Source organism: Triticum aestivum, chromosome 6B (genome assembly GCF_018294505.1).
Source record: "Triticum aestivum cultivar Chinese Spring chromosome 6B, IWGSC CS RefSeq v2.1, whole genome shotgun sequence".
NCBI classification, from domain to species: Eukaryota; Viridiplantae; Streptophyta; class Magnoliopsida; order Poales; family Poaceae; genus Triticum; species Triticum aestivum.
The window spans coordinates 294,740,924-294,767,330 of record NC_057810.1 but is presented as its reverse complement, the minus strand read 5'-3'; the positions used below and the strand labels follow the sequence as shown (position 1 = coordinate 294,767,330).

At 42.6% G+C, this 26,407-nt stretch overlaps 1 protein-coding gene and 1 pseudogene across 1 annotated transcript; one reads left to right on the top strand and one right to left on the bottom strand.

Moving 5' to 3' along the window:
- Positions 1-571: 571 nt before the first annotated feature.
- On the top strand, positions 572-8,976 carry LOC123136986 (aminopeptidase M1-A). Its single transcript, XM_044556512.1, has 19 exons — positions 572-926; positions 2,968-3,113; positions 3,189-3,291; positions 3,912-4,098; positions 4,204-4,297; positions 5,010-5,163; positions 5,493-5,597; positions 5,680-5,796; positions 6,257-6,370; positions 6,666-6,848; positions 6,963-7,242; positions 7,329-7,450; positions 7,539-7,636; positions 7,724-7,901; positions 7,998-8,112; positions 8,195-8,262; positions 8,343-8,420; positions 8,489-8,563; positions 8,670-8,976. The coding sequence occupies exons 1-19, from the start codon at positions 693-695 to the stop codon at positions 8,850-8,852; spliced, it is 2,634 nt and encodes an 877-aa protein (XP_044412447.1). The 5' UTR covers positions 572-692; the 3' UTR covers positions 8,853-8,976.
- A 7,788-nt stretch (positions 8,977-16,764) lies between these two features.
- Positions 16,765-21,277, bottom strand: LOC123136984 (U-box domain-containing protein 52-like; annotated as a pseudogene).
- Positions 21,278-26,407: the final 5,130 nt, after the last annotated feature.

Below are 26,407 nucleotides of genomic sequence, written 5' to 3'. Positions count from 1 at the left end.
TCTATCTATCTATGTATGTCGTAGTAGTATCTATCTATCTATGTATGTCGAACTATCTATCTATGTATGTCGAACTATCTATCTATCTATGTAAAATATCTTGCATCATTTTCTTTATCTATTCAAAAAAATGTTTTAGAATGAGCGCGCGCTGCATTTTTACCGCGCCTGCTGGAGCTGCGCGCGCGCGGATTTACAACGTGGTTGCTGGAGCAAACGCTGCGCGCCGCGCCAAACCAGGCAATGGGCGCGCGCCAAATCAGTTTTTAGCGCGCGGTGCGTTCGGCGCCTGTTAGAGATGCTATCAGAGCAAGCACTTACAGATTGTAATGACATTGTGACTGAGTATGTAATGACATTGTGACTGAGTATGCAAGAGTTTTCACACGAAAAAAGAAAAGAAAAAACTGATTTGCTGGCACGTTTTTTTTTTCTTTTCCATCACGTAGTTCTGCCCTAATCTCCACCACAAGGGAAAAACTGGTCTTGTGCGGCTGTAGGTTGCGCCGTGCCGTACATCCATCAAACTCCGGAAGACCGCCCTGCCCCACTATACCATCTCGTCAAGCCCCCAAAACCGCAAAGCAAAGCGCTTTTGGTTAAACTCATCGCCAAACCAAAGCGCCTCCTCCGAGCATCCGACGCTTCCAAATCTCTCCTTCCCTCACACTCCACCGACGCCCGCGGTGACCATGGCGGCGGAGCAGAGCGCGGAGCACTTCAGGGGCCAGGCGCGGCTGCCGGGCTTCGCGGCGCCGCGGCGGTACGATCTGCGCCTCACGCCAGACCTCGCCGCCTGCACCTTCGCGGGCTCGGTGTCCGTCTCCGTCGACGTCGCCGCGCCCACGCGCTTCCTCGTGCTCAACGCCGCCGACCTCGACGTGGCCCCCGGGGACGTGCACTTCGCGCCCAAGGGCTCCGGCCAGGTACCTTAACTGCTCGCGTCGTCGCGATTGTCACTGGTGGCTCGGTTTGATCTATTCGTTTGAGGTCTGGGATGTGGAAGCTGGGCCTTGGCGATTGGTCGGGTGGGGTTTTGGAACGGGGTTACGACCAGCGGCTAGGTTTTTGTCTAGGTTTCGCCCTTGGAAGTTTGACGTTTTAGCATTGCCTTGGCAGTGAAGTGAGTGAGATCGATTTCGCGCTGCTTAAAAGCTCAACAGTTGGATGTGCACTGCTTACTATAGGGCTCATAGGTTCTTTGCCTACGAGTTGCAACTGACTCAAATTGGATATATTGTCTCTATGCAACATTGTGATCGTGATATTTCATCATGAGGTGTAGATTTGGAGAAAGGATCAAAGGAAGAGATATGTGCTGCTTACATATTAGGCAAAGCTCAACAATAATAGTCATCATATTGTTTACATATTAGGCAAATGATCTGTGTTAGAATAGAATGTACTGTTTCTTTTTCACAGTTAAGGACTATTTCAAGCATTTTCCTGGCATGACCATACACCGTACATACTAAATCAGTCTGCACAGTCTGATCTACAGGGCATTTAGTACCAAGTGCTATCCTACACTATATAACCCGCTCTCATCAAAATAAGCAGTCTAGATTTTTTCTTACGAATAATCTACGTTGTTATAATCTGCAGAGTCTTTTTCTGCAGAAGTAATCTGCACCGCTATAGTCTGTTTCCATCTGACTGAACGGTCTAGATTTATTTCTTTTTTATAAGACCAATCTGGACTTCTATAATCATGTCGCACCCAAACAAGCGTTGTCATATATCCCTTTTTTCTGGACTAATGTGAGTATTTCTAGATATTTTGGACCAAGATGGGGTTTTTATCCCTCGAATAAATCATTATTATGTTTGCTCCCTAGCTAGCATGTAAATATTTCTATTTCTAGCATTTGCCGCATATATATATCAGAAGACCCAGAGCCGAGGCTGGTTCGAACCCATGACCTCCAGGCCACAAGTGGAAGGGCTCTGCCACTGCACCAGGTCCGCTCTTCAGATCAGAAGAACAAAATAAGGAAATAAAATCATGTGCTTCAGCTCACAAATAAATATGTTAGAAATAGGTAAAAGTAGAATAGGTTTATTGCCATCGACAGGATTTTTCTTGGGAACCACAAACTAGTTTGGCGGAGACAAATCAGGAGGGGAGAAAAATTTCGGAAGAAAACAAGAGTAGTAGGTAGTACCTATGCTTTGTCCGACAGCAAAAGGGAAACCGAGATGGACCTCCAGGCCACAAGTGGAAGGGCCCTGCCACCGCACCAGGTCCGCGCTTCAGATCAGAAGAACAAAATAAGGAAATAAAATCACGTGCTTCAGCTCACAAATAAATATGTTAGAAATAGGTAAAAGTAGAATAGGTTTATTGCCATCGACAGGATTTTTCTTGGGAACCACAAACTAGTTTGGGGGAGACAAATCAGGAAGGGAGAAAAATTTCGGAAGAAAACAAGAGTAGTAGGCAGTACCTATGCTTTGTCCGACAGCAAAAGGGAAACCGAGATGGAGAAGAGAGTGGGAATTGTGAGAAGTGAATGGGTGGCTTGTGGACATGGGCAATTAAATGCTTTGCTAATCTTTAGCTAACTCATGATTAATACTCCCTCCTTCCCAAAATATAAGGCGCCGATTGACTTTTCTGGTCTTTGTTACACAAATTTGACTATGATTTTCATGTATTATATGTCTACAGAATTAGTATACAGACATATGAAATAAAATTGTTTTGAAAGGCAAATACGATGATGCCATTTATACATGTTTAATCCATGCACTCTGGTATATATGAGCAGTCAAAGTCGTGCATCAAAGGCTGTGCAAAGTCAATCACGCCTTATATTTTGGGAAGGAGGGAGTACTAGTACTAATAGAGTGCTGAGTAAAGTTAGCCCCCCTGCGCAGTTGAGCAGGCTACACCTGCTTGAGATGTCAGGCTGCCTGGCACTTCTTTCTATATTTGCTCATGAATCATGCTATCTTTTGTATCAGGTGTTACTTCCTGTGGAGGTTACCAGTGCACTGGAGGATGAGATCTTGATTATTCGCTTCAATGAAGTGCTTCCTCTTGGGGAGGGAACGTTGGTAATTGCATTCCAAGGAACTTTGAATGATAAGATGAAGGGTTTTTACAGAAGGTAATCATTTGATATCTGAAAGGTTTATATTTATAAAGATATTCACAATATAATCTTTTCCCTTTTGATTGTTAGTGTGTATGAGCTCAATGGGGAGAAGAAGAACATGGCTGTAACCCAGTTTGAACCTGCTGATGCAAGGCGCTGCTTCCCATGCTGGGATGAACCGTCTTTCAAGGTTTAAGGCTTTGCTTCTTTACTTTCTGTTTTTGGCTGATACTGTACGTTTGGTATTACATCCGTTGTGCCGGGGAAGGGAAGAAATGCGTGACGTATAGTGTTCATGTGGATTGCTATTCCTTATAGTTGGCTTTCGTGAAGTCCATGAAATTTTGTGTGATGTTATCTGTTCTGTACAATTTGGCTGTTAACTGGTTAGTATTCCACTTTGTTGGATTAGTAAATTCCGTGTTTTCAATCTTTTGTTTACTCGAGCTCTCGATTTGAACCAAACAATTTGGCCGCACAGGTTGGATGTTTCCTTCAACCCTATGGGATACACTTCCATGATGCCTGATTATATTCATCGGGAGCAGCATCGTTTGATTTGAACCTATACCTTAATGAGATATAATGCTTGCTTCAAGTTGCTTTGGAGTCATAATATGACTAGAATTAACAGTATAAACATGTGCAATTTTTGTTTTTTGTTTTTCAATGAAGGCTAAATTGGTGATGTATCAGTTCACCCACTGTTTAGAAGGGTGCATCTTTTGAACAGAAGGATTAAATATTAAGCAGACTTATATTACATATCAGTCATACTTTTGGGTTTAACTGTTCCTTTTACCCATGCAGGCTGTATTCAAAATTACTCTTGAAGTTCCGTCTGAGACCGTTGCTTTGTCAAATATGCCAGTTGTTGAAGAGAAGGTTAATGGTCCTACAAAAATTGTCTACTTTCAAGAATCACCGATAATGTCAACATACCTTGTGGCCGTTATTGTCGGCATGTTCGACTATGTAGAAGCTTTCACAGCGGATGGTACTGTAGCTCCTCTGCAACATTACTTACCATAGATCTCTCTTTCGCTTTCACCTCTTGGTGGTTCATGCCTTGAATTTAACTGGCCTCATTTCCGCTTTGCAGGTACTAGTGTTCGTGTTTACACACAGGTTGGTAAGAGTGCCCAGGGGAAGTTTGCGCTAGAGGTTGCTGTGAAGACACTGATCCTCTTCAAGGAGTAATTTTCTGATCTCGTGCCCTAGTATTGATTAACAATGTCGTCTTGAGCTCTTGCCGTAGTTCTCTCTAGATGCTGCATTTCTTAAACCCAATAGTGTTGCCTAGGAAGTTCTGGTACTCTAATAATTACCAAAACATTCTGATGTAAATAATACTACCATTGCACATAGCTAGTCAAACCGATGCACCTCTGCATTCTGAAACATTAGTTCCATATGTTGATCTATATGTTTTAGTTTGAGGCGTTTGTGTATATGCACTTGACTGGGAGCCATGTATTTTCCCCTCTATATGCAATACAACTTTATCAAATATTGCTTTACAATCCCATTTTTGTGATGCGATGATTACTAAGGCGGTAAGGCCCAGTTCTTTTGGCGGGTTCTGAAATAAGCTGCCCCCTCCCCAGCTTATTTTAGAAGCACATTTTAGAAGCTTCTAAAATAAGCTGGGGAGGGGGCTGCTTATGCCATAAACCATCAAAAGAACAGGGCCTATGTCCCATAGGTTGAAATGGTGACCTTTCCCAGAGATGGCATTTGTGTCTACAATAAGTCTTTCCAATTTGTAAAATGATTTTTATGCTATGATGATTTATCAAAATTTTACCCCTTCTGGAAACCTTTTCAAGTGATTGTATTTATTTGAGTATCTGTCACCTAAAACTGTATTCATGGGTTCAGCTAATAATGGCTCATTTGTAATTGTAGGTACTTTGCTGTGCCATATCCTCTCCCAAAAATGGACATGATTGCCATTCCTGATTTTGCTTCTGGAGCGATGGAGAACTATGGCTTAGTTACATACCGTGAAACAGCTTTGCTATTTGATGAGCGACACTCTGCAGCTGCTAATAAACAAAGGGTAGGTACTATGTGTCCCCTTCTGAGACCCATGGGATCATTCTATGGGGTTTTATTGTTTCATCCATTCACTAAGTTGGGAATGTGGTTCTCGATCGTCATTAGATCTTTTACAAAGACACATGAAAATATTTTTAGTTGTATCAGTGCACAATGCTGAATCTGATAACAAAATCAAAATTTTCTCTCGGCTGGCAATTAACAAACATAAGCACTGATAGATGCTACAAGTCATTTTGTTGAGTAAGTATACATATGCTGTTTGCTGGCCATGTGCCATTGACACCATCCTATAAAAACTAATTAGTTAATTCCTTCTTATCCGTCCAGGTTGCAGTTGTTGTTGCACATGAATTAGCTCACCAGTGGTTTGGAAATCTTGTGACTATGGAATGGTGGACACACCTATGGCTTAACGAAGGTTTTGCAACATGGGTAATAAACTGAAAACACCAAAAATATCAAGAACTTACAATTATTTCATGTTGTTGCTCATTTAATGTTGCTGTCTTGGCAGGTATCCTACTTAGCTGCAGATCGTTTCTTTCCAGAATGGAATGTTTGGATTCAGTTTCTAGAGGAATCTACAACAGGTTTCAGGTTGGATGCCCTTGCAGGGTCACATCCAATTGAGGTAACAATTATGTCGTCACTGTCAGCATGCTATGATATGACTTTTTAGGGATCTGCACTCATGTTGGACAGGGGAGATATGTCAGTTTCATATTTTTAAATGTCATGTTTACCTGAGAAAAATAGAAAATGCCTTGAGAATTTGGATTGCCATATGCTTGAGAAGCTTTCTAGATCTTTTATGTGCATGTACCGTATTTCTTCCCAGTCAAGTCTCCTGCTATGACCGTACAAAAGGAGGGGGGGGGGGGAGGGAAAAGGTCAACTGCTTCTAACATTGGAGGGAAATTTGGTCCTGTCACACTGAAAGATGGGGGGTTTAGAAAAACCACACTCTCCTAAATGCACTAGTGGAGACTTTAAACTTTCCATTCATGCCCTTCACACTATGCCCATTGTGTACATTATAACCTGTCTTACTAGTTGATGTGTATATGTGGCTTATTATCTATCATTTCCAGGTTGATGTAAATCATGTTGATGAAATAGATGAGATATTTGATGCTATAAGCTATAGGAAAGGAGCTGCTGTTATCCGAATGTTGCAAAGCTACCTTGGGGCTGAGATCTTCCAGGTTTGCTTTGCTTATTTTCCCAGTTTTCAAGTTTAACAGATCATGTGACCCTGGCCGTATGATTTCTTTTGAGATGCGCTCACCCCAGCTCAGAAGGACATACTCTGTTATTTTCTTAATGTATTTGGACAGTTGGGTGACCTACACGCAATCTTAGTTGTAGTTATATAAAGACTATTGATTGGAACTTAAACTTGCACATTAGTTCCACATTCGTGAGAACCTATCAATTGAAAATTAAAATAGCTTTTGAGTGGAAACAAGAAGTTTATTGAACTGTTCTTCGTTTTGCTAGAAATCACTGGCTGCATATATCAAAAGGTTCGCATATTCAAATGCCAAGACAGAGGACTTGTGGGCTGCCCTCGAAGAGGGGTCTGGTGAGCCAGTGAAAACATTAATGCACTCATGGACAAAGCAGCAAGGTTATCCTGTTGTCAGCGTAAAACTCAAGGATGGAAAGCTAGAGCTGGAGCAGGTTGGCCATGGACATCTGCAAAATCCTTTTCAAGTTTACATGTTTTATCATTATTATCAAATTTTGTTCTGGCTTGTGGCTTTCTGAACATCTTTTGGTCTTGTCTCTTTGCAGACACAGTTCCTGTCAAGTGGGTCTGAAGGAGTTGGGCAATGGGTGGTTCCCATCACACTATGCTGCTGTTCATACTCAGTTCAGCAAAAGTTCCTTTTCCGTGGAAAACAGGAGGATTTCAATTTGTCAGGGCTCGTAGAATGCCAAAAGAAAGATGATTTCTGGATTAAACTTAATGTCGATCAGACTGGTTTCTATAGAGTGAGTTATGACGAGGAACTTGCATCCCGACTTAGGCATGCAGTTGAGACCAATATACTGAGTGCAGCAGACAGATACGGTAAAACTCTTGCATGGCTTCTTACAACTGTGTAAGTCTTTCCCTGTTTCAACTATTCTCACATTATTACTGTCTGATCAATACAGGTGTACTTGATGACACCTATGCCCTCTGTATGGCTGGTAAACAGAAGCTGGTCACGTTGCTGCATTTGATTGCTGCGTACAAGAATGAGACTGAGTATACTGTGCTTGCACATGCCATCAACGTACTACTATTCCTATTCTATATAATTAACTTTTGTTGTTCCTAAACTTGATTTTTGTTCTAAAGCGTTTTTGTTCTTGCCCTTTTAGACAAGCCTGAGCATATATGAGATGATGGCCGTTGCTGCACCTGAGGAGTTGGTTAATATGAAGAAGTTCCTAATTGACTTCCTTGAGCCATTCGCACAGTAAGTTATCTGCTTTTATCATTCTGTAGTGGAAGGATAGTTTATCGTGCAGTCTCTTCTAACCTTCCAAAAATCCGTCCTTTGCAGGAGAGTTGGCTGGGATGCCAAGAGTGGGGAGGGTCACCTGAATGCACTGTTAAGAGGTACCCTCTTATCTGCTCTAGCGGAACTAGGCCATCAGTCTACCATAGACGAGGCTGTCCGTCGATTTAATGTCTTTCTGGAAGACAGAGAGACGCCACTCCTCCCACCAGATGTCCGAAAGGTTAGCACTGTGATAAAACATAAATTAAGCATATAGCTATATAACCTTGCAAACTATGTGGAGTCCACTTGTTAACCATCTTACTGTATTGTACAGGCTGCATATGTTGCACTGATGCAGACCGTGAACAAGTCAAACAAAAGTGGGTATGAATCTCTCCTGAAGATTTACAGGGAAACTGATCTGAGCCAGGAAAAAGTCCGTGTGCTTGGTAAGCTAGTATTTCCCTTTTGTTGTTTATAAGTTAAAATGAGATTTGTGGAATCTCACAAAATTTACGATCCTCTTTGAAGGTTCTTTGGCATCGTCCCCTGACCCTGATGTTGTTCGTGAAGCGCTGAATTTCCTGCTATCGTCTGAGGTAACAAGGAAGCGATATAACATTTTTGATGATACAGTTTACTTTCAGCCAGCTAAACTTGCGATATATTGCATCCATAGGTAAGGAATCAGGATTGCATATTTGTGCTCCGCGGAGTGACTGCAGCAGCGCATGAGGTGGCATGGACATGGTTGAAGGTATTCATTGCTATTTTTGCATCTCCGTTCTTCTTCTGTGCTAATTAAATGCCTTGTCCGTGGTTCAGGAAAACTGGGACTACATAGCAGAGACCTTCACTGGACACCTGCTCACCTATTTCATCACCGTCACTGTCTCACCGGTAAATGTCATACCTGTTATATGCCACGCTCATGCAAGCAAATGCATGTGCACGAATGAAACTTAGAATCTGCTAACACGGAGGAACCATTGTTGATTTGTCTCAGCTCGCCACGGACGAGAAGGGTGACGAGGCAGAGGAGTTCTTCAAGAGCAGGACCAAGGCGAGCATCGCGAGGACGGTGAAGCAGAGCATCGAGAGGGTGAGGATCAAGGCCAAGTGGGTCAAGAGCACCAAGGGCGAGGCCGACCTCGGCAATGTTCTCAAGCAGCTCGCTCACAAGCATTGAGACGGCTAGTCTAGAACCCTAGGTAGGCGGCCCTCCTCCCTGTCGTGCTGGTTTGACTGAGCACTCCAGATGTGTACTTTAGAATAATTTGGTAATAAAAGGGCGGTTATATACTTGATTTTTATCATGTTGGTGCCGTGGTTTAGCAGATGCGTTTACGTCCCATGCTGCTCCGCAGGCTCCTGGTGCTGTTTGTCTTTCTGGAGAGAGTGAAGTCTATTTTAAACCCTAAATTTGTATGCGTAGTCCGTAATGAACCCTAACCTTTGGAATCCCTGAAATCCATACCCTGAACTTCTAATTCCCGGTCGTTACTCACCTTGGCTCGTTTTTACACTGGGATTGCTGACGTGGGCATGGTCAGTTCTGGATTGACTGCAAAGAAGCAGCCCTTACATGTGGGGCTAGCGCACGGGGTTGCAGTTCAGGTTCGGCGCCGGAGCACTCTAGGTGGGGAGGTGGGCGTGGGCTGCTGTCGGGTCACCGGTCAGCTCGCCTGGCGCAAATTAATCAAGCTCCGAAGGCAGCCATGCACACAACAAATGGGCACGCACGCATCAGATGGGCTCGGAAGTAGGCTTCGTTGGTGACGGGGCGATGTCCTTGTCCTCCCTTGACAGCAGCGTGTACTCCTTGTTGGAGCAGCCTTAATCCTCCTCCTACAGCGTTGGCTCCTCTTCCTGCGCGAGTGACAGCAGCGCATACTCCCTGTGGTGCTGCTATCGTGTACGGCGCCGGCGACCGCGCGCGCCGCGTTGCACAGCGGTGGCTGCGCTCGTCACGCAGAACACCTCACACGACGTCGAAGGGGTTCACGGCGTCTCTTCGCAGGAGCAGCCAGTACCGCCGAAGCAACAACTTCCACGGGAGTCGCACCGGAGCAGAAGCTGCCGCGGACGCGGCAGGTGCCCAACGGAAGTGGTGGACCGTTTGCGGGCGTAGTAGTAGGCGTTGAGCGGCACGAGCACAACATTGGGATGGCGGAGACGGCCGAGCAGGGCCATGTGGTGCTCGAAATCCTTTTTGGTTGGTCGACGCCGCCACCCGCGCCGTGTCGCGGAGCCGCTCCAGGGGCATGACGCTGCCGTCGTGGAGCACTGCCATGTACGCCGTGCTGCAGCCACCTTTGCCGAGAAACTCAGCGGACACGCGCAACAGTTCCTCCGGCCCGCCGCAGAGGCCGGCGTTCCAGCCCAAAGTTCGGCGGGCACTCACGTTCTGTACCAGATTTTGGAGAGACGGCTAGAGATTAGAGAAGATGGCGATGACATGTGGGTCCATTCGTCAGCGAGAGTAGAGGCTATCATAGGTGGACTGACTTTTTCCGCATGCAGTACTCCTTCCGTCTAGGTGAGTAAGTCATCTTAGGTTGTGCACCGTGACCAAGAAGAAGGGGAAAACGAGAGACTTTAATGTTTATTTGCTAATTAATAGCATTGCATGCAATAAACTAACCACTGCATGTCGTGTTTGGTAGTCTCAAGTCATTAAAAGCATGCCCACCTCTTGTCTCTTATTGGTTGATATGTGAAGAAACAAGAAACGAGGTAGAAGTTAATACAGCGCGCCTTAGTATTTTGGGATTATTTGGTTTTCGTAAGATGACTTACACACCTAGACGGAGGGAGTAGCTGATTTAGCTATCCCGGCCTTTCCTACGTAAATCCTGTTTGGATGCGACATCAAGGTCACAAACGACCGGGATCAGAGAAAACAGGGTGTCGATTTCAGGGATTCAAAGGTCAGAGTTCATTACAGACTACACATACGAAGTTAAGGTTTAAATTAGACTTTACTCTTCTGGAGACTATAGAAAAGATCCAAACATGCATTCTTCTTTTAGATTCCCAAGCATGCATTTATGTTGGACGTTAGGTAGGGTATATAGTATATACCCGTGGTACATGATCTTCCCCTGATGGTGTAGACACCTAGGGTTTTGATGGGTTGGTTTGCGATCGGTGGAGGATGGGCAATTCTAGGAATGAGGAAGCAAAGGACCTCCTGGGCTGGCTGAATTTGCATGAATTAGAGGAAGAGAGTTTCATTCGGGAGGAGGAAATACTTGAGCCACCGGATGTAGCCAAGTGGTTAGTGATAGCCAAGGTACACACTACTCGGGGTTTTAGCCCTACAATTACAAACCGCTATTCAGATATGAGGTCCGCCTAAAATCTGGCGAAGGAGTATGGAGGAAGCTCGACGGCAACTTGTTCATGGTTTAGTTTGGGTGCTTGCTGATTGGAATAAGGCAATGAACATGTGATCATGGCTATTCATGCACCAAGCAGTAATCATGGAGGAATATGATGGTTTCGAGAACCCTAGATTAGTTGCCCTGAACAAGTTAGCTCTATGGACAAGGGTCCTGATGTTTTTTTTTGAAGCTCAAACCGTAGAACAATCGTTCCACGGTAATTTTCTATTAATAAATAAATATGTTGCAAACAGAAAGGAAAAAATAAAGAATAAAGCAAAGAACAGGGCGTTTAGCCTATAGGGGGCTGGTTAATTTTCTGTAGTGATGGTGGCTGGTTGGTTATCACGTCGAACTTCGAACCAAGGGTCCTGATGTTGCCGGTGTCGCCCCATGGGTGAGATCTTGGAGGTACAAATAAAACTACCTTTTGGTTATATTGGGGATTTTGTTAGAGTAAGGGCCAAGATCAATGCGACGAAGAAGCTCGTACGTTCGTCTCGATCATAAAGGACACGAAGAAAGTCTGGCATTAGGTTTAGGACGAGAAGTTGCCGACGTTCTGCGGACGCTATGGATTACTATCAGTGGCATCAAGAGGGTTGAACTTACATACTTTAGAAGCTTCTGTAAAAGGTTTCGTAATTGAAATGAATCAAAATTCATCTTTTAGAAAAAGAGGTTGAAGAGTCCCCGTGTGTTTTGAAGAATTTGCCATAAAAAAAGATCGCATTTGCCATGCCCCTGGTTATAACTTTTGTTGGCTAAGCCGGTCTAAAAATTTGATGATCTTAAACCTCGTGCCCAACTTATATTCCCGCTAGGAGTGAGACCCGAATACTCAATGAGCGTCAGTTCTTTAGGCATGACAAATGAACATTTTTTATGTTTGTTAAAGGTGACAAGTTTAGTTGGCGAGCATGTCAAATCTGTCTTAGTTTATCTTTTTGTGAAATTGCGACTCTCGACAAACATATGTTGTCATGAAAAATGTTTGATTTGTCATGCCGGTACACACACGCAGCTGCATTTCGCACCGTTCGCACGTGTTGCCCATTGATTTGATTTTGGTGCGACATTCTGGTGGCTGAAAGCCTGAAACCGGTGGACCCAAAGAGTCTTGGGCCAGCCCCGCCTCACGGGAGCCGGAGCCATGGCCAGGCGCTCGGCCGCCGCTCGCCTATACCCTCCGGTAGGTCACCCCCCACCCACTCGCGCCCCCTTTCCCTTGGCCTACTAGCATTCAATCCTTTCCCCTCTGGCCTGTTAGCCTTGGGTTTCATCGGCCGCTGCGGTGTGGCCTGGCCATGGCGCCACCATAGGTCTAGGCTGGGGGTGGGGGAAGTGAGCACATGGTTCCACTGGTGCAGTGCAGAGGCCATGGTTCTGTGGTCTTCGCTTTCTATTTGTTCATGGGCAACTGGATTCATACGGTGTTACATTTTCTTCCACATTTAATCAGCTATACATGCTAGCTCCTACTTTGCCGACAATGGGCAATCCACTTTCATCGCTCAACATCACTCTGATAGATGCCCCACTTTATCCACAAAAAAAAAACTTTCATCGCTCAACATGCTCCACTTCCCTTCCACAATATTCTGAGACCTTATGCATACCTCGTTTACATATCCAACAGTATGCAACAACTTTGTTTAATTGGTTTGATTACGTCATAACCGCTATCTCTTCATCGTGCTGTTGATTGTGGTGAGAAACACTTCTTCTTCGGTACAACCCCCTAAACACATCAACGGAGGAGATTTTTTCATACCCCTTCATAATAAAGGATATGATGGTCTTTTCCTGCACCGAGACTTGTGTATATAGAACCTTTTTTATTTAGAGACGTGTACCTAGAACCTATACACGGCCTGACGGAGGTCTGGCTCGGTCGAGTAGCGAACGGCCTATAGTGAAACAGTGGAAATCCAAAAAATTCTTAATGAGGCACGAATCGAGCACAGAACCTCCCGCTCACACACCGAGGAGGTAAACCACTCCATCAAAGAAGTCATCATGCCTAATTGGCAGCACGGAAATTTAAAAACTATTCTCCGAGTTTAGGCTGGTCATAGTGGGAAGTAACTTAGACTAGTAACATACATATGTTACTAGTCTATGTTACTACCTTCATAGTGGGTAGTGTCATAGGTGTGGTAACATAGTTGTCTTCATTTATTACTTTGTAGACTCATTATGCATTGGAAACCGCTATGTGATGGTAACATATTATGTTACTCTATTTGTCTCTCTCCTCATTAACTACTTGCCACATCATCATTTTTGCTTATGTGGCATCTATGTTACTATCTATGTTACTCCCACTATGACCAGCCTTAGGAAGCCTGCCATGCAGTATTAAATATCATGGCGAGATAAGGGCTGCGACGTTAATAGGAACCGGCCGTGCAGGCGTTTGCTTTTACAACAGATTAGCATGCATGTCATGCAGCCTTTATTAGCGTGAGTTTTGTGGCAGCTATGATTACGGGCATTAATTAACATAGGAAAGGAAACGAACCGCACGCGATTACTGGTGAGAATTACACGTACTCCCTCCGTCTAGGTGAGTAAGGCCATGCTTGGATCCAAGAGACTATTTTTAATCTGACTAAAATTAGTCTCTTTTAGAGGCTAAAGTTCCAATCACCCCTGACTAAAGAAAGGCTAGAACTAATCTTGAGACTAAAAAATTTTAGTCAAGGAAACCCTACTAAAATGTGGATTAGTCCTCTCTCTTCTCATTTAACTCCTCTCCTTTAACACATGCGAGTTCGGGATTGGAGTGTTTGAAGGATAATAAATGCTCATTAACTCATTTTAGTCTATTTAGTATTTGTATCCAAGCATGGGTGAGGCTAGCAAGTTTTAGTCCCACTACTTTTAGTCGTGGGACTAAAACGTATCCAAGCACCCTCTAAGTCATCTTAGGTTGTGCACCGTGACCAAGGAGGAGGGGAAAACAAGAGACCTTAATGTTTATATGCTAATTAATAGCATTGCATGCAATGAACTAATCACTGCATGTCGTGTTTGGTAGTCTCAAGTAATTAAAAGCATGCACACCCATCGTCTCTTATTGGTTGATATGTGAAGAAACAAGAAACGAGGTAGAAATTAATGCACCGCGCCTAAGTATTTTGGGATTATTTGGTTTTCATAAGATGACTTACACACCTAGATGGAGGAAGTATTTAGTTCCCATGCGACGAAGCCTTGGTCCTAGAGTTTTGGTCATTGTGCCCAATATGCCCAGGCGGGGAGAGTATGAACGACGACCTATTTGAACTTTTTTGGAATTTTGAACGTAACTATTTTAAAGGCGAACATTGTTTAAAATTTGAATAACATATGAAAAGGCAAACAATTTTTTGAAAGTCGAACACATTTTGAAACTCTGAACAAATTTTGAAAAATGGGAAAACTGAATTCCAAACAATTTTAAAACTCTGAACTTTTTGAAAACGAGACCATTTTTCGAATTCTTCAAACTTCTTGGAAAATGTGAATAGATAAATAAATATGTTGAACATTTTTGAACTTTACAGTCTTGGAAAAGAAAAAAGAAATGGAAAAAAGAAAAAATTAATTCATGAACATTTTCCCAAACCGGTAAAACCGACCTGGAACCATCTTTCAAAAAACGGCATCTCAGAGGCAACGAACAGATTAAAATGGGCAGACCCATGTTCACTCATATCGACCTGGTATGTGCGAAACAACAAACTATTTTTTTGACATTTTTAAAATGACCTCAACTCTCGTGAACAGGTCGGCATGACCTTGTTAGGCTTCCATGCCATGTTTGAACGATTTTCGACGCCGTATGCAAGTTGCGATAGGTCCGATCATTTATGAGCATTTTTTATCAAGAAAACTACAGAAAAGGCAAAACTTGTCGAAAACCCAAACGACTTGACATGATGTCTCAAATTAGTGATACAAGGTCATGAAAAAATCTTGAGTTCATTCGAAGGTTGTCAAGAAACTACGTGCTCTCAGACGGTGCCTTCTGGCAGGACACCCTCCACTAAATATGGTCTAATTTTGGACATTCTTGAAATAACTCTAACTTTTGTAAGTAGGTGAGAATGCCCATTGTAGGCATCTATGCCATGTTTGAACGAATTTCAACACCGTATGCAAGTTGCAACACATCCAACCATTTATCAGTCTTTTTTGACCGAGAAAACTTTAGAAAATGCAATACTTGTTGGAAACCCAAACAGCTTGGCATGGTGCCTTGAATTGGTCATACAAGTCCATGAGCGGAATTCGAGCCATTTCAACGATGTTGAGAAACAACGTGCTCTCAAACAGAACCTTTTTGCCTACGCGGGCACCCTCCGTTGAACATATGGCCTAATTTTTGTCATTCATGAAATGACCTCGAATTTTGCACGAAGGTGGGCATTGCCCATGGTAGGCATCCATGCCAGATTTGAGCGAGTTTCGACATAGTATGCAAGTCACGACATGTCTGTCCATTTATTGACCTTTTTTGTTACGGCAAATCGTCAGACAATCGCACACACGATTGTAGAATGGGCGGGCCCATCTCAGCGTTCGAGCCACCGGTATTGCAAATCTTCTGGAAGGTTACTAGCCAGTTTGACGACTACTAGAAAGTTCCTAAACCATTTTTCCTGATTTTTCTCAGTTTTGGTTTTGTTTTTATTTTCTATTTTTTGTTTCTTTTTGTTCTGTTTCTTTTAGAAAAATTCATAATTTTTTTAAAAAAATCAACATATTAAAAAATTGTTCACTTTTTTTTTTCAAAAGATGATCACAAATTCTAATTTTCGTCATGTTTTCAAGAATCCTTCACGTTTGATAACATGTTCAGATTTTTTAATTTGTGCATGTTTTCCAAAAAACGGAGTTTCAAAATTTTCTTTACGGTTTAAACATTGTTCACAATTTAAAAAAAATGAATTTGAAAATTTGTTTGTGTTCTGTAAATAGCTTAGAGTTTTAAAAGTTGCTCGTGTTTTTTTTTTCGAATTTCAATTTTTATTCTCATTTTAGAATGTGTTCGGAATTTCAAAATGTGTTCCAATTTTTTAAAATTTTATTTGAGTTTTCAAGAAATTGTTCTCATTTTAAGTATTTTTCATAGATTCAAATAATGTTTCAATATTAAAAAAACTTTGATTTCAAAAACAATTAGCGTATTACAAAAAGTTTGTGGATTTCAAAAAATGATCGTGTTTCCAAATTTTGTTTTATAATATTGTTCACAGAATTTGAAGAAATATTCGGCATTTAAAAGATGGTCACAATTTTCAGATATTTCAAAGTTCTGTAAACACTGTTTCAATTGTGCCGCTTCTGTGTGTTAATAAAATACCCGCGTTGGCTTAAAACACAAAGCAGTTAATAGGTCGACTGGCTAGCAGCACACCTTAGACGGTGTAATGTCACGTGTTCGAATCTTGCCATGGCATTTATTCTTTTTGGTGACTCTATATGCTCTATTCCGGTTCCTGTTGGTGGGCCGGCCCAGCAGCGGGCGTGCTGCTCTATATGGTCCCTGTTAGTGGGCTGGGCCAGTAGCGGGTCCTCTTCCCAATCGTACGGCATATACTTCTAGGTGGCTGACGCACATACATACGGAAGTTGTGAAATGTCCAGATTACCCTTTATACGTTTTGTGAGGGGGGTTGTACCGAAGCGGATTTCTCAAGGACCTTGTGTGGTGACCTCTGGTGATGGATGAAAATAGAGGCAAAACATAGTTGAAAACTTGAGGCTGCTTTTACAACTTGTTATTTTTTGTATGTTACATACAGGCATTGCCTTGAGTTTCCTTTATATGCTCCTCTTTTCCTACATGCTAAAGTCCGTGACTATGTTGGCCTCTTCATCGCCTGCTGCAACGCAATCCATGTTCATATCATCTGAGTCCGGATATGAGCAGAGCAAAGGCAGCAGTGCCTTTTTTCCAAGGCTCGGAAGGCAGCTCTCCTGTCTGTCTCTCTGTATGTACATGCTTGACTTTCCAGATTACAACCATGGAAGATTCATTCTTATGGCGACGATACATCATCATTGTTGAAACTGTGTGAAGTGGCGCTCGAGTAGCTCGTGTTGCTGACCTGGGCAGCTTCATACTCCTGTCCAAGAGTCCGCAGCCTGTTCAACTCTGGCAAGATTTCTTTTCCGAGATCTGGCCGGTCCTTCTTCCGTACCTCCGCACATTTCAAAGCCAGCTGCGTGAACGCCAGGGCCTCTTCCACTGGCCAGTCTGTCACCGTCGGGTCGAGTACCTCCTGGAAGGCTCCTTTCTCTATGGCATGCTCGACTTGGTGCGTGAGGCCCATGGGGGACCTGGTTGTGATGATCTGGAGCAGCAGGATGCCGAACGAGTATATGTCGGATTTGGTGGTCAGCATGCCCGTCTGCTGGTACTCAGGGTCGATGTAGCAGAATGTGCCGGCTGTGGACGTCATCCTGTACTGTGTGACTTCAGCTATGGACTGTGGCACCAGCCTCGCGAGGCCGACGTCGCTGATCTTGCTGACGAAGTTGTGGTCGAGGAGGATGTTGCCGGGCTTCAGGTCTCGGTGGACAAGTGGTTCTGGCTTCGCCTGGTGGAGGAAGAGAAGGCCGGTAGCGATATCTGCGGCGATCCTGAAGCGGATGCTCCATGGGATTGGTTTGGTGTTGCCTCTTCTGCAGAGCCGGTCCTCTAGGCTTCCGTAGTCCATGTACTCGTACACCAGACAGCCATACTCCGGGCATGCTCCGAGCAGCAGGACCATGTTTGGATGCCGCATGCTGCTAAGTATTTCAATCTGCAAAGCATTGATAAGCATGCGATACAGGTTGATCATGGCTTCATTTGCATAATGAAAATGCTGCTAAAGACTCAATAGCTAAATGAGGTCTCCTCAAACAAATACCCTGATGTTGAACATATTTATTGCCAGTAAAAGAGAAGGAATGCACATGGTGTTTACATGGCTCTAGTAATACTACATCCATCCTGGTTTATTGGTCCCTATTGTATTCCGTACCAAATTTTGACTAAAAAATTGACCATCAAAATGTTAATGCATGCCAACAAAAATTATATCATTGGATTCGTATTTGAACATATTTTTCAATGATATAATTTTTGTTGACATGCGTGAATTTTTTATTAGTTAAATTTATAGTCAAAATTTAACACGGACTATAATGAGGACCAATAAACCAGGACGGAGGTAGTATGTAAGTACTGAAAGCAGCCCTGAATAGACTGACAAATAATGAAGCTATAACTGCATAACTATGAAGGTCTTAGGATTTGCAATGCTGTATCGTATTTACCTCTTGCTGAAACTGTTTCCTCCCCTGTGATGCGTCTGGTCTTAGGATTTTAATAGCAACATTAGTATGATCCAATACAGCTTTATATACTGGTCCATATCCACCTTCGCCTATCTTGAGTGCCCTGTCAAACTTATGTGTGGCGGCTTCTATATCATCAATGGAATACCTCCTGTACCGGAGATCCGTGTCCGATGCTCTCCTTCTCTCCTCGAACTCGCGCTTTGCCTTCCATTCTGCTCTTAGTCTCTTCTGCGCCTCGAGCTCTGCAATTTTTTGGGCAGCTTCTGCTGCCTCCAGCGCAGCTTTGCACTTTGCTTTCTCCATTTCAACAAGCGCAAGGGCTTCTTCTTCTGAACTCCTTAGTTCTTGGTACAATTTAGACTCTTCCACCTTCATCTGGGACAGCTGAGCCGCCTGCAGTTAGATTGTTTATTTCATTATATCAAGAGAGTTTGGTCAGTTTAGGAACTGCTTGACATTATACTCAGGTCCATCTATTTACATGTAAACTGTACCTTCTGTTTGGCGTCAAGTGCTTCCTTACATGCGGAGTTATACATTTCCATTGTCTGCTTCAGCTCTAGTCTCAGTCGTCTCATCTCAGCTTCTACATCCTTCTGCATTCAAGCGAAGCAAAATATGAGAATTCATGATCCAGTACCTAATAACTTCAAATCAATGTCCAGCTTGCAAAGTCTTGATCCACTGTAGCAACTTAATGGTTACAATGCTCTTACCCCGGCTGAACTTAGGCTTTCCAAGGATGCATATGATGATAGTTCTATTGATTCAGCGTAGTCCACAGAATTTAACTCCATGCTCATGGGAAAATCAACGTCATCTGAAAAGGAGCTGCGAGTCACGGAGGGCCTTGGTGGTGCAATGAAGTCGATGTAGTCGTCGAAATCCTTTTGAGGTGCTTGCCTTCCAGAGAGGAGATGCCTATCTTTTGTTGAGACCTTTGCGTAGCCAGATAACCGGTCTACTGATGTTCTACTTGTCTTCGGTGACGATGGGTTCTTTCTCTTGATGGTCTATTATACAAAATGAGATATTGCTTACATTCACATTGCCTAGGTATTTAATTAAACACATGGATGCTAACTGCTGAAGGTAACCATAGTGACCAAATGACCATCTAACCGGTAAATGACAAGTTATTTTTTAACTGTATAAGTGAATTTCTGCTGACCATTTAGCTTCAGGAACATGCGATGTATTTATCGAAGTGCTATGTATCTTCTTCACAAACTTACCTTGGGAATGCATCGGGTTCGATGTTTGGTTGGGAGTTTTGCTTCGGAGGGAGAATACTAAAGGGTGCCGGAGATTTGGCTGCCTTCACTTGGATGGCCTTCCCTTTATGTATTACATGCACTGTGCAATAATCAGGCGCCATCTTCATCAAGCATGTTGGCACATCAGGATTTCTAAATCTTCTGCATGGTGTAAAGTCCATGCCTGTGTTCAGTATAGGTATATATCAAAGGTATGTAATGGTGCATAATCATGGAGTATGGATGGGTAGGTACCTGATGAATGTGTTCCTAGTGGATGCTCCAACTACGATATCGGTGATGGCGTGACCAGTAGCATAATCAATTATTGCTTTGGAGATATCATTGCCATCCAAGATCACCTCATTTAGATGCATCTGCGATTTGCAGTGGCAGTATATGTCAGTATTACTTCTGTTATGTGATTCTATTTGCTTCCTCTTGTTATTATTACTATTTTCCCTGTCTTAGTACCAAAACCTTTTTATTTCACGAAGCCTTGGTATGTATCAGCTATTATAGATGGTTCACTCTAATGTTTTTTTTATGTCTGCTCTGCTATAGCGGTATGCCAATTTGATCTAACATCTACAAGATGCGAGAAGGCAGTGTTCTAGTATTCAATTGACACTCACCCCTTTACGAGCACAGTAGCCTCTGTATGAGATAAACAGTTGTGACATATCTGCATCTGTGTCAACTCCGCGGCCTGCTTCCCCTGTAATGTGGCCATAGCAAAATAAAGTAGAGTAAGTGTTGGAAAGTTAAACCATGTTAAATAGGAGAATAAAACCTTTACTAGTCGCCTTATGTAATCAATAGCTGTGGGGACTAGTGAATATGCACAAGTGTTAAAACTATGCAGTAAGTCAAATTCATTTTGGAACAACGCAATCTGCATCATCCTACAAAATCGCTGTAAATCGTGATTGTGTAGCATTCTCTGTTCATCACATGATGACATTACGCAAATAACATTGTCACAGAATAACGCCAATCTTGGAAATTGGACGTTTCGTTTGTCATCTATGAAGTTATTGCTACCCTCATCGCCAAACCTCTAATTTCAGGTAAATCAGTCTGCTGTGATGGTGAACGGGTTACAAAAATACAGGTGGAAACTGAAGACCCTAGCGATCATAACTTCAGTCGGCCTGATTTTGACGGCGTTCAGATGTAGGAAAAGGTCGCTTCTGATTTTCATTTCCTTTTTCATGCAGATACCTCTTACCATAAAGAACGAGAAGTGTACTTTGGTTGATCCTGACATGGACCAACTGGAGGGTGCTCCCCCTGGCCATGAGCCGATCCACTGCCCATTTCGCCGCTTGCTGGCTGTTCTTGTCCCGGTCGACGGCCACGATGGTTGAGATGTCCTTCCCGGCCTCGGGCTCCCCGCTGTGCGACGCTGTGGAGAATGCCGAGAGGTACATTTCTCAGCTCTCCGACCGACCGACAAACGAAGCGACCGACCGACGGGAGGGGGAGAGAGAGAGACAAAAGGGGATTTTTGTCCCTCCTCCTCCCCTTTTGCTTATTTCTCCTGCCCTGCCTGGCCGAGGTCTCCTCGTCCCTTGCTGTCGCGACCGAACCCGGCCGAAGCCGCAATGTTGTTTTAGGGAGCTTGTGTTGTTTTGCCAAGTTTGGATGCAGTGTGGTCGTGAGGATTTTCTTAATTTTCTGTGGCTCCTGTTTCCCCGCTTCTTAAGCAAGAGGTGTAGGCGGGAGGACCACATGTTCAATGCCACCTTTCTGCTTGTTTCTAAGAATAGCGGCAGGTGACAGATAGGGGTGTCGCCAGGCGCTAGCTGAGTTTCCTTTAAGGCCTCTTTGGTTTATAGCATAGGAAAATCATAGAAATATAAAAGTCATCAAAAATGAGATGACATGTATCTCAAATTCTATGGATCTCTACTTCTAAAAGAAAGAGTCTGCGGTTGTGATGGTCAGGCGCACGGCTCCATCCTGTCCGGGTGTGTCTGTTTGGGCACAATGAACAAATCAGACGGCCCAGCGCGCGGTCGCAAACGGACCTTTGTCCGTTTTCTGTCCGCTTTCTGATGAGGACATGACTACGTTGGATACGACCAAAAATATTGCATATATGTATATTTGTGAGGTGATTTCTAATGCAAAGTATGCAAGAATTTATTTATGTCATCCAAGACAAAAATATTTCACAAACTTTAGTGCCATGTCTAATTGCAGGTGTATGGGACATTTGTATAATCCACATATGGAAATAAGGGGAAAAAAGAAGTTCAGGTGCTGTTTAAAAAGTCTTCTCACGTCACTTTTGGGTCAAGAGAAGATAGAGTCCAAGTCTCTCACGTTCTGAATTCAGATTCAAACTGCACAAACATACCTGACTCAAAACGCCAAGAACTTATGGACTCCGAATTGGGTGATTCTTTTTTTTTGTGTTGAAAAGTAGATTTCGTGCTCTTTCCAACCCAATTGGATTCACCTTAAAATTCGTTCGGAGCGTCGAGTTATCGACGAAACAATCTGATGCTGCAGCAAAATCCGAGTCAAACTATAAGTCCAAAGGTGTTGCATCACCTCCACTTGGGCCCTTTGGCCTTGTATGACCTACGGTTAGTTTTAGGCTGCCTTGGGACGTCCTCCCACCTCATTGGCTGCCACCCCTTGCTCCTATACAAGTAGATCCATCTAGTATATTTTTTCTTGCGATTTGTTTATTTAAAAGTTAGCCATTGCAACTTCGTGTACTTCGTTTGTGTCCAACAACCAGATCAAGACCACTTTCGGATCTCCACTTTTATCAAAACTTCATATATATTCACAATATTCAGATTGCTTTATCATATTCTTGCTTGTTCTTCGATTGCTTGGTGGAATAGACCTTCATGGTCAGGTTGATCGTGCTCCGACGTGGTCAATAACCTCTCGGAGTTGGTTTAGCGATTGCTAAGGCGCAACGTCGTGCACGTTTGTAGTCGGATCATCAAAGTCGTCTCCACCAAATCGATAGTTATCATCTCATCGAAAGATCGGGACACCCCACCTCTATCAAGTGGTATCAGTTTTCAGGTTGCTCGGTGTAAATTTCCAGTTTTCCCTAGATTAGAATTTTCTTACCTATTGTCCAAGAAAAAGCCAAAAAAAAGTTAGATCTGTTCATCCTTTGTCCAAGCCAGTCTGAGTCTTTGCAATTTTCTTTTCATTTGTTGCATTATTGAATTATCGATTGCATCGTTGTGTCGAGTTGCTGGTCTTAGTGTCTAGTTCCTTTAGAGTTTTGAGTTCTGTTCACATTAGTCACGCCGCTGCTGCATCATTGTCCCTTCCGCTGTCCACCACCTCATTCATCAATTTCCATCATGTGCTACCCACTGTTCATTGTCATAATCATAGTTGAGGTCGTTCACATCTTCGCTTGATCCAATCTACATCTTATCTAGTTTGTTTTAGAAAGAGGGAGAAAAAAAAGGCAGAGAAAAAAAGTTAAAAAAGTCAGAGAGAAAAAAGGAGAGAAAGAAAAATAAAAAAAGTGTGAGAAAAAAAGAGAAGAAAAACAAAACAAAAGGTTTGGATCTATCTAGACTCAATCTCGTAGCTGAATTCGGATTGAAATCTGTTTTGTGCACTGCTCAGTAAAATAGGCATAACTTCCTCGTACGAAGTCCGTTTTGGTTTTGCGAGTACTCAAATTAAAGCTAGCGACGAGCCGTATCTAAATAGTTGCAGAAGCTTCTTCAATATTGGACACCTCAAAATCGGCTTTGAAATAGGTCTTTTTGCCCTCCGAAGTTTGCGAACATAGTTTATTCCAGTTTTAGAATTTTTTTGACTGCTCATATCAACTCGTAATTGAGTGATTCTTTTTGTGTTTGAAAGCTTGAGTCAGTGCCATTCTTGAGAAAAATTATTAGAAAATTGGCACAAACTTTTCTAGAGGAAAGTTGGAGAGAAAGTTGGTATATCCTACTTGGCTGTTGTTTCACATCATTATCTTTACTGCTATTGTGATCTTCACTTATATCTTGTTATCTAGAGCTACTGCATACCCTTTATTGATGCTAGTTGTGCTACGCCGTGTCCTTATTAGTGTTCTAGGCTCGCGTCTCTAGTACGGTATAACCTAGGACCAGCACAGTACCGTTGTTGAACGTTTCTTCAACATTGCATCTCTGAATTGATTATTGCTAATCTTTTGCTACCATATACTTAAGCCTTTCAAGCTCCACATATTTCTACACCGTGTATACGCACTTTCCCCTGGCAATCGCTTTACTCAATCTTCGGAGTTATTTGACACCGCTGATTGCCGGTCACCACTTGCTGCATGGTAAGAAGTTGTAAGATATTGAGATTTGCTATACTATGAGCGTTTTAGCACCACTTCCAAGTAGTTCATAGGAACATTTTTTTTGATTCTGTTTCTTGTTTCTACTAATCATGAAAGGATCCAGAGTCAATTCATGGGCTTTGTCGATCGCGGGAGACGTGCCACCACCTTTGCAAATACCACAACCGTCACGAGAGATGCACAAACATCCAAATGCACATGATCAGGTTAATGTATCTATACCACCATTTAATGGCCGTTTAGACCTGCTTTATATATTGAATGGGAGTTCGACATAAAAAATATATTTGCCTCCCATAATTTTGATGAACATAAAAAAGTTAAGGTTGTAGTTGGTTCTTTCACTGGTTATGCTTTGGTTTGGTGGAGTGAATATTGTCGGTTACACCCTGATTATATACCTACTACTTGGGATGATTTGAAACTTGCCATGCGACATACATTCATCCCCGCTTATTATACTCGTGATAGGATTAAAAAGTTGCAACATTTAAAACAAGGTAGTGACATTGTAACGAAATATCATGATGATTTACAAACTACCTTGTTGCATTACTTTTTAGAAGAAAGTGAAGATGATTTTATGGATAGATTTTGGGGAGGATTAAACCGTGATATTCAAGAGATACTAATTCATGAAGAGTGTTATCCTATGGACCATCTCTTTTGTCTTGCTTGCAAAGCTGAACAGGAAATAAAACAATGTGTTGCCCACGAGGAGAACAAGCGCACGGTGCACATTCCAAGAGTTGATACGATTGTTCCTTCAACTACTAGGCATACTATGACAACCACATCCGTTGTTGTGAGGACTACATCACCTTCACCATGTGACACATCACCATTGAGAGTGCCTACATCAGCTGAGTTGATCATAAAAGGTAATGACAAAGGTACTGATCTTCCACTTCCACATGAGTATGATGAATACCTTGTCAATTTCAATTCACCATGTGATGACCTACCCACTATTTTGATCACACCACCTATTTTACAGGACTATGTTGATGATTTGACTTTGCCATGTGATCAAACAAATGCAATATCAATAATGTCCAGAGCACCCATTGAATTAACTGTTGATGCAAAAGAACCAATGTTTAATCATTTTGATATGACCTCTAATCTTGGTGTGATTCTATGTCAAATGACTTATTGCATGTTTGCTTATTTAAGCATGTTGTAGCATGTAAATTTGATGCAAGTAAGGTTTATTCACCAATGTTGGGATGGTTTAATGATGAACATGGTCAATCTTTTGATTTGAATAAGAGCTTCACTTATATGTGCAAATTGAGTTTCAATATTTTAATTTCTTCTACATCTTGTGATAATATTTTGGCTTGATATCTTATGAACTATACTCATGTATACATGTCTCATATGTGCAAAAACCAAGGAAAATAAAAATGGATGACATATACATATACAACATGTACACCTTGTCTCTTTTATTAGCCACATTTCAGATTAAGCAACGCCGAGAACGGCTTTGTTTTCAAGAAGGGGAGGATGATGAGGACATGACTATGTTGGATACGACCAAAAATATTGCATATATGCATATTTTTGAGCTGATTTCTAATGCAAACCATGCAAGAATTTTTATGTCATCCAGGACAAAAATACTTCACAAACTTTAGTGCCATGTCTAATTGCATGTGTATGGGACATTTATATAATCCACATATGAAGATAAGGAAAAAGAGAAGTTTAGGTGTTGTTCAAAAAGTCTTCTCACGTCACTTTTGGGCCAAGAGAAGATAGAGTCCAAGTCTCTCATGTTCTGAATTTAGATTCGAATTGCACAGACATACCTTACTCAAAACGCCAAGAACTCGTTCATACGGACTCTGAATTGGGTGATTCTTTTGTTTGTTGGAAAGTAGATTTTGTGCTCTTTCCTACCCAATTGGATTCACCTTACAATTTGTTCGGAGCGTCGAGTTATCGACCAAACAATCTGACGCTGCAGCAGAATCCGAGTCAAACTACAAGTCCAAAGGTGTTGCATCACCTCCACTTGGGCCCTTTGGCCTTGTATGATCTAGGGTTAGTTTTAGGCTGCCTTGGGACGTCCTCCCACCTCCTTGGCTGCCACCCCTTGCTCCTATATAAGTAGATCCATCTAGTATCTTTTTCCTTGGGATTTGTTTATTTAAAATTAGCCATTGCAACTTCGTGTACTTCGTTTGTGTCCAACGACCAGATCAAGATCGCTTTCGGATCCCCACTTTTATCAAAACTTCATATATATTCACAATATTCAGATTGCTTTATCATATTCTTGCTTGTTCTTCGATTGCTTGCAGGAATAGACTTTCGTGGTTAGGTTGATCGTGCTCCGGCGTGGTCAATAACCTCTCCGAGTTGGTTTAGCGATTACCAAGACGCAACGTCGTGCACGTTCGTAGTCGGATCATCAAAG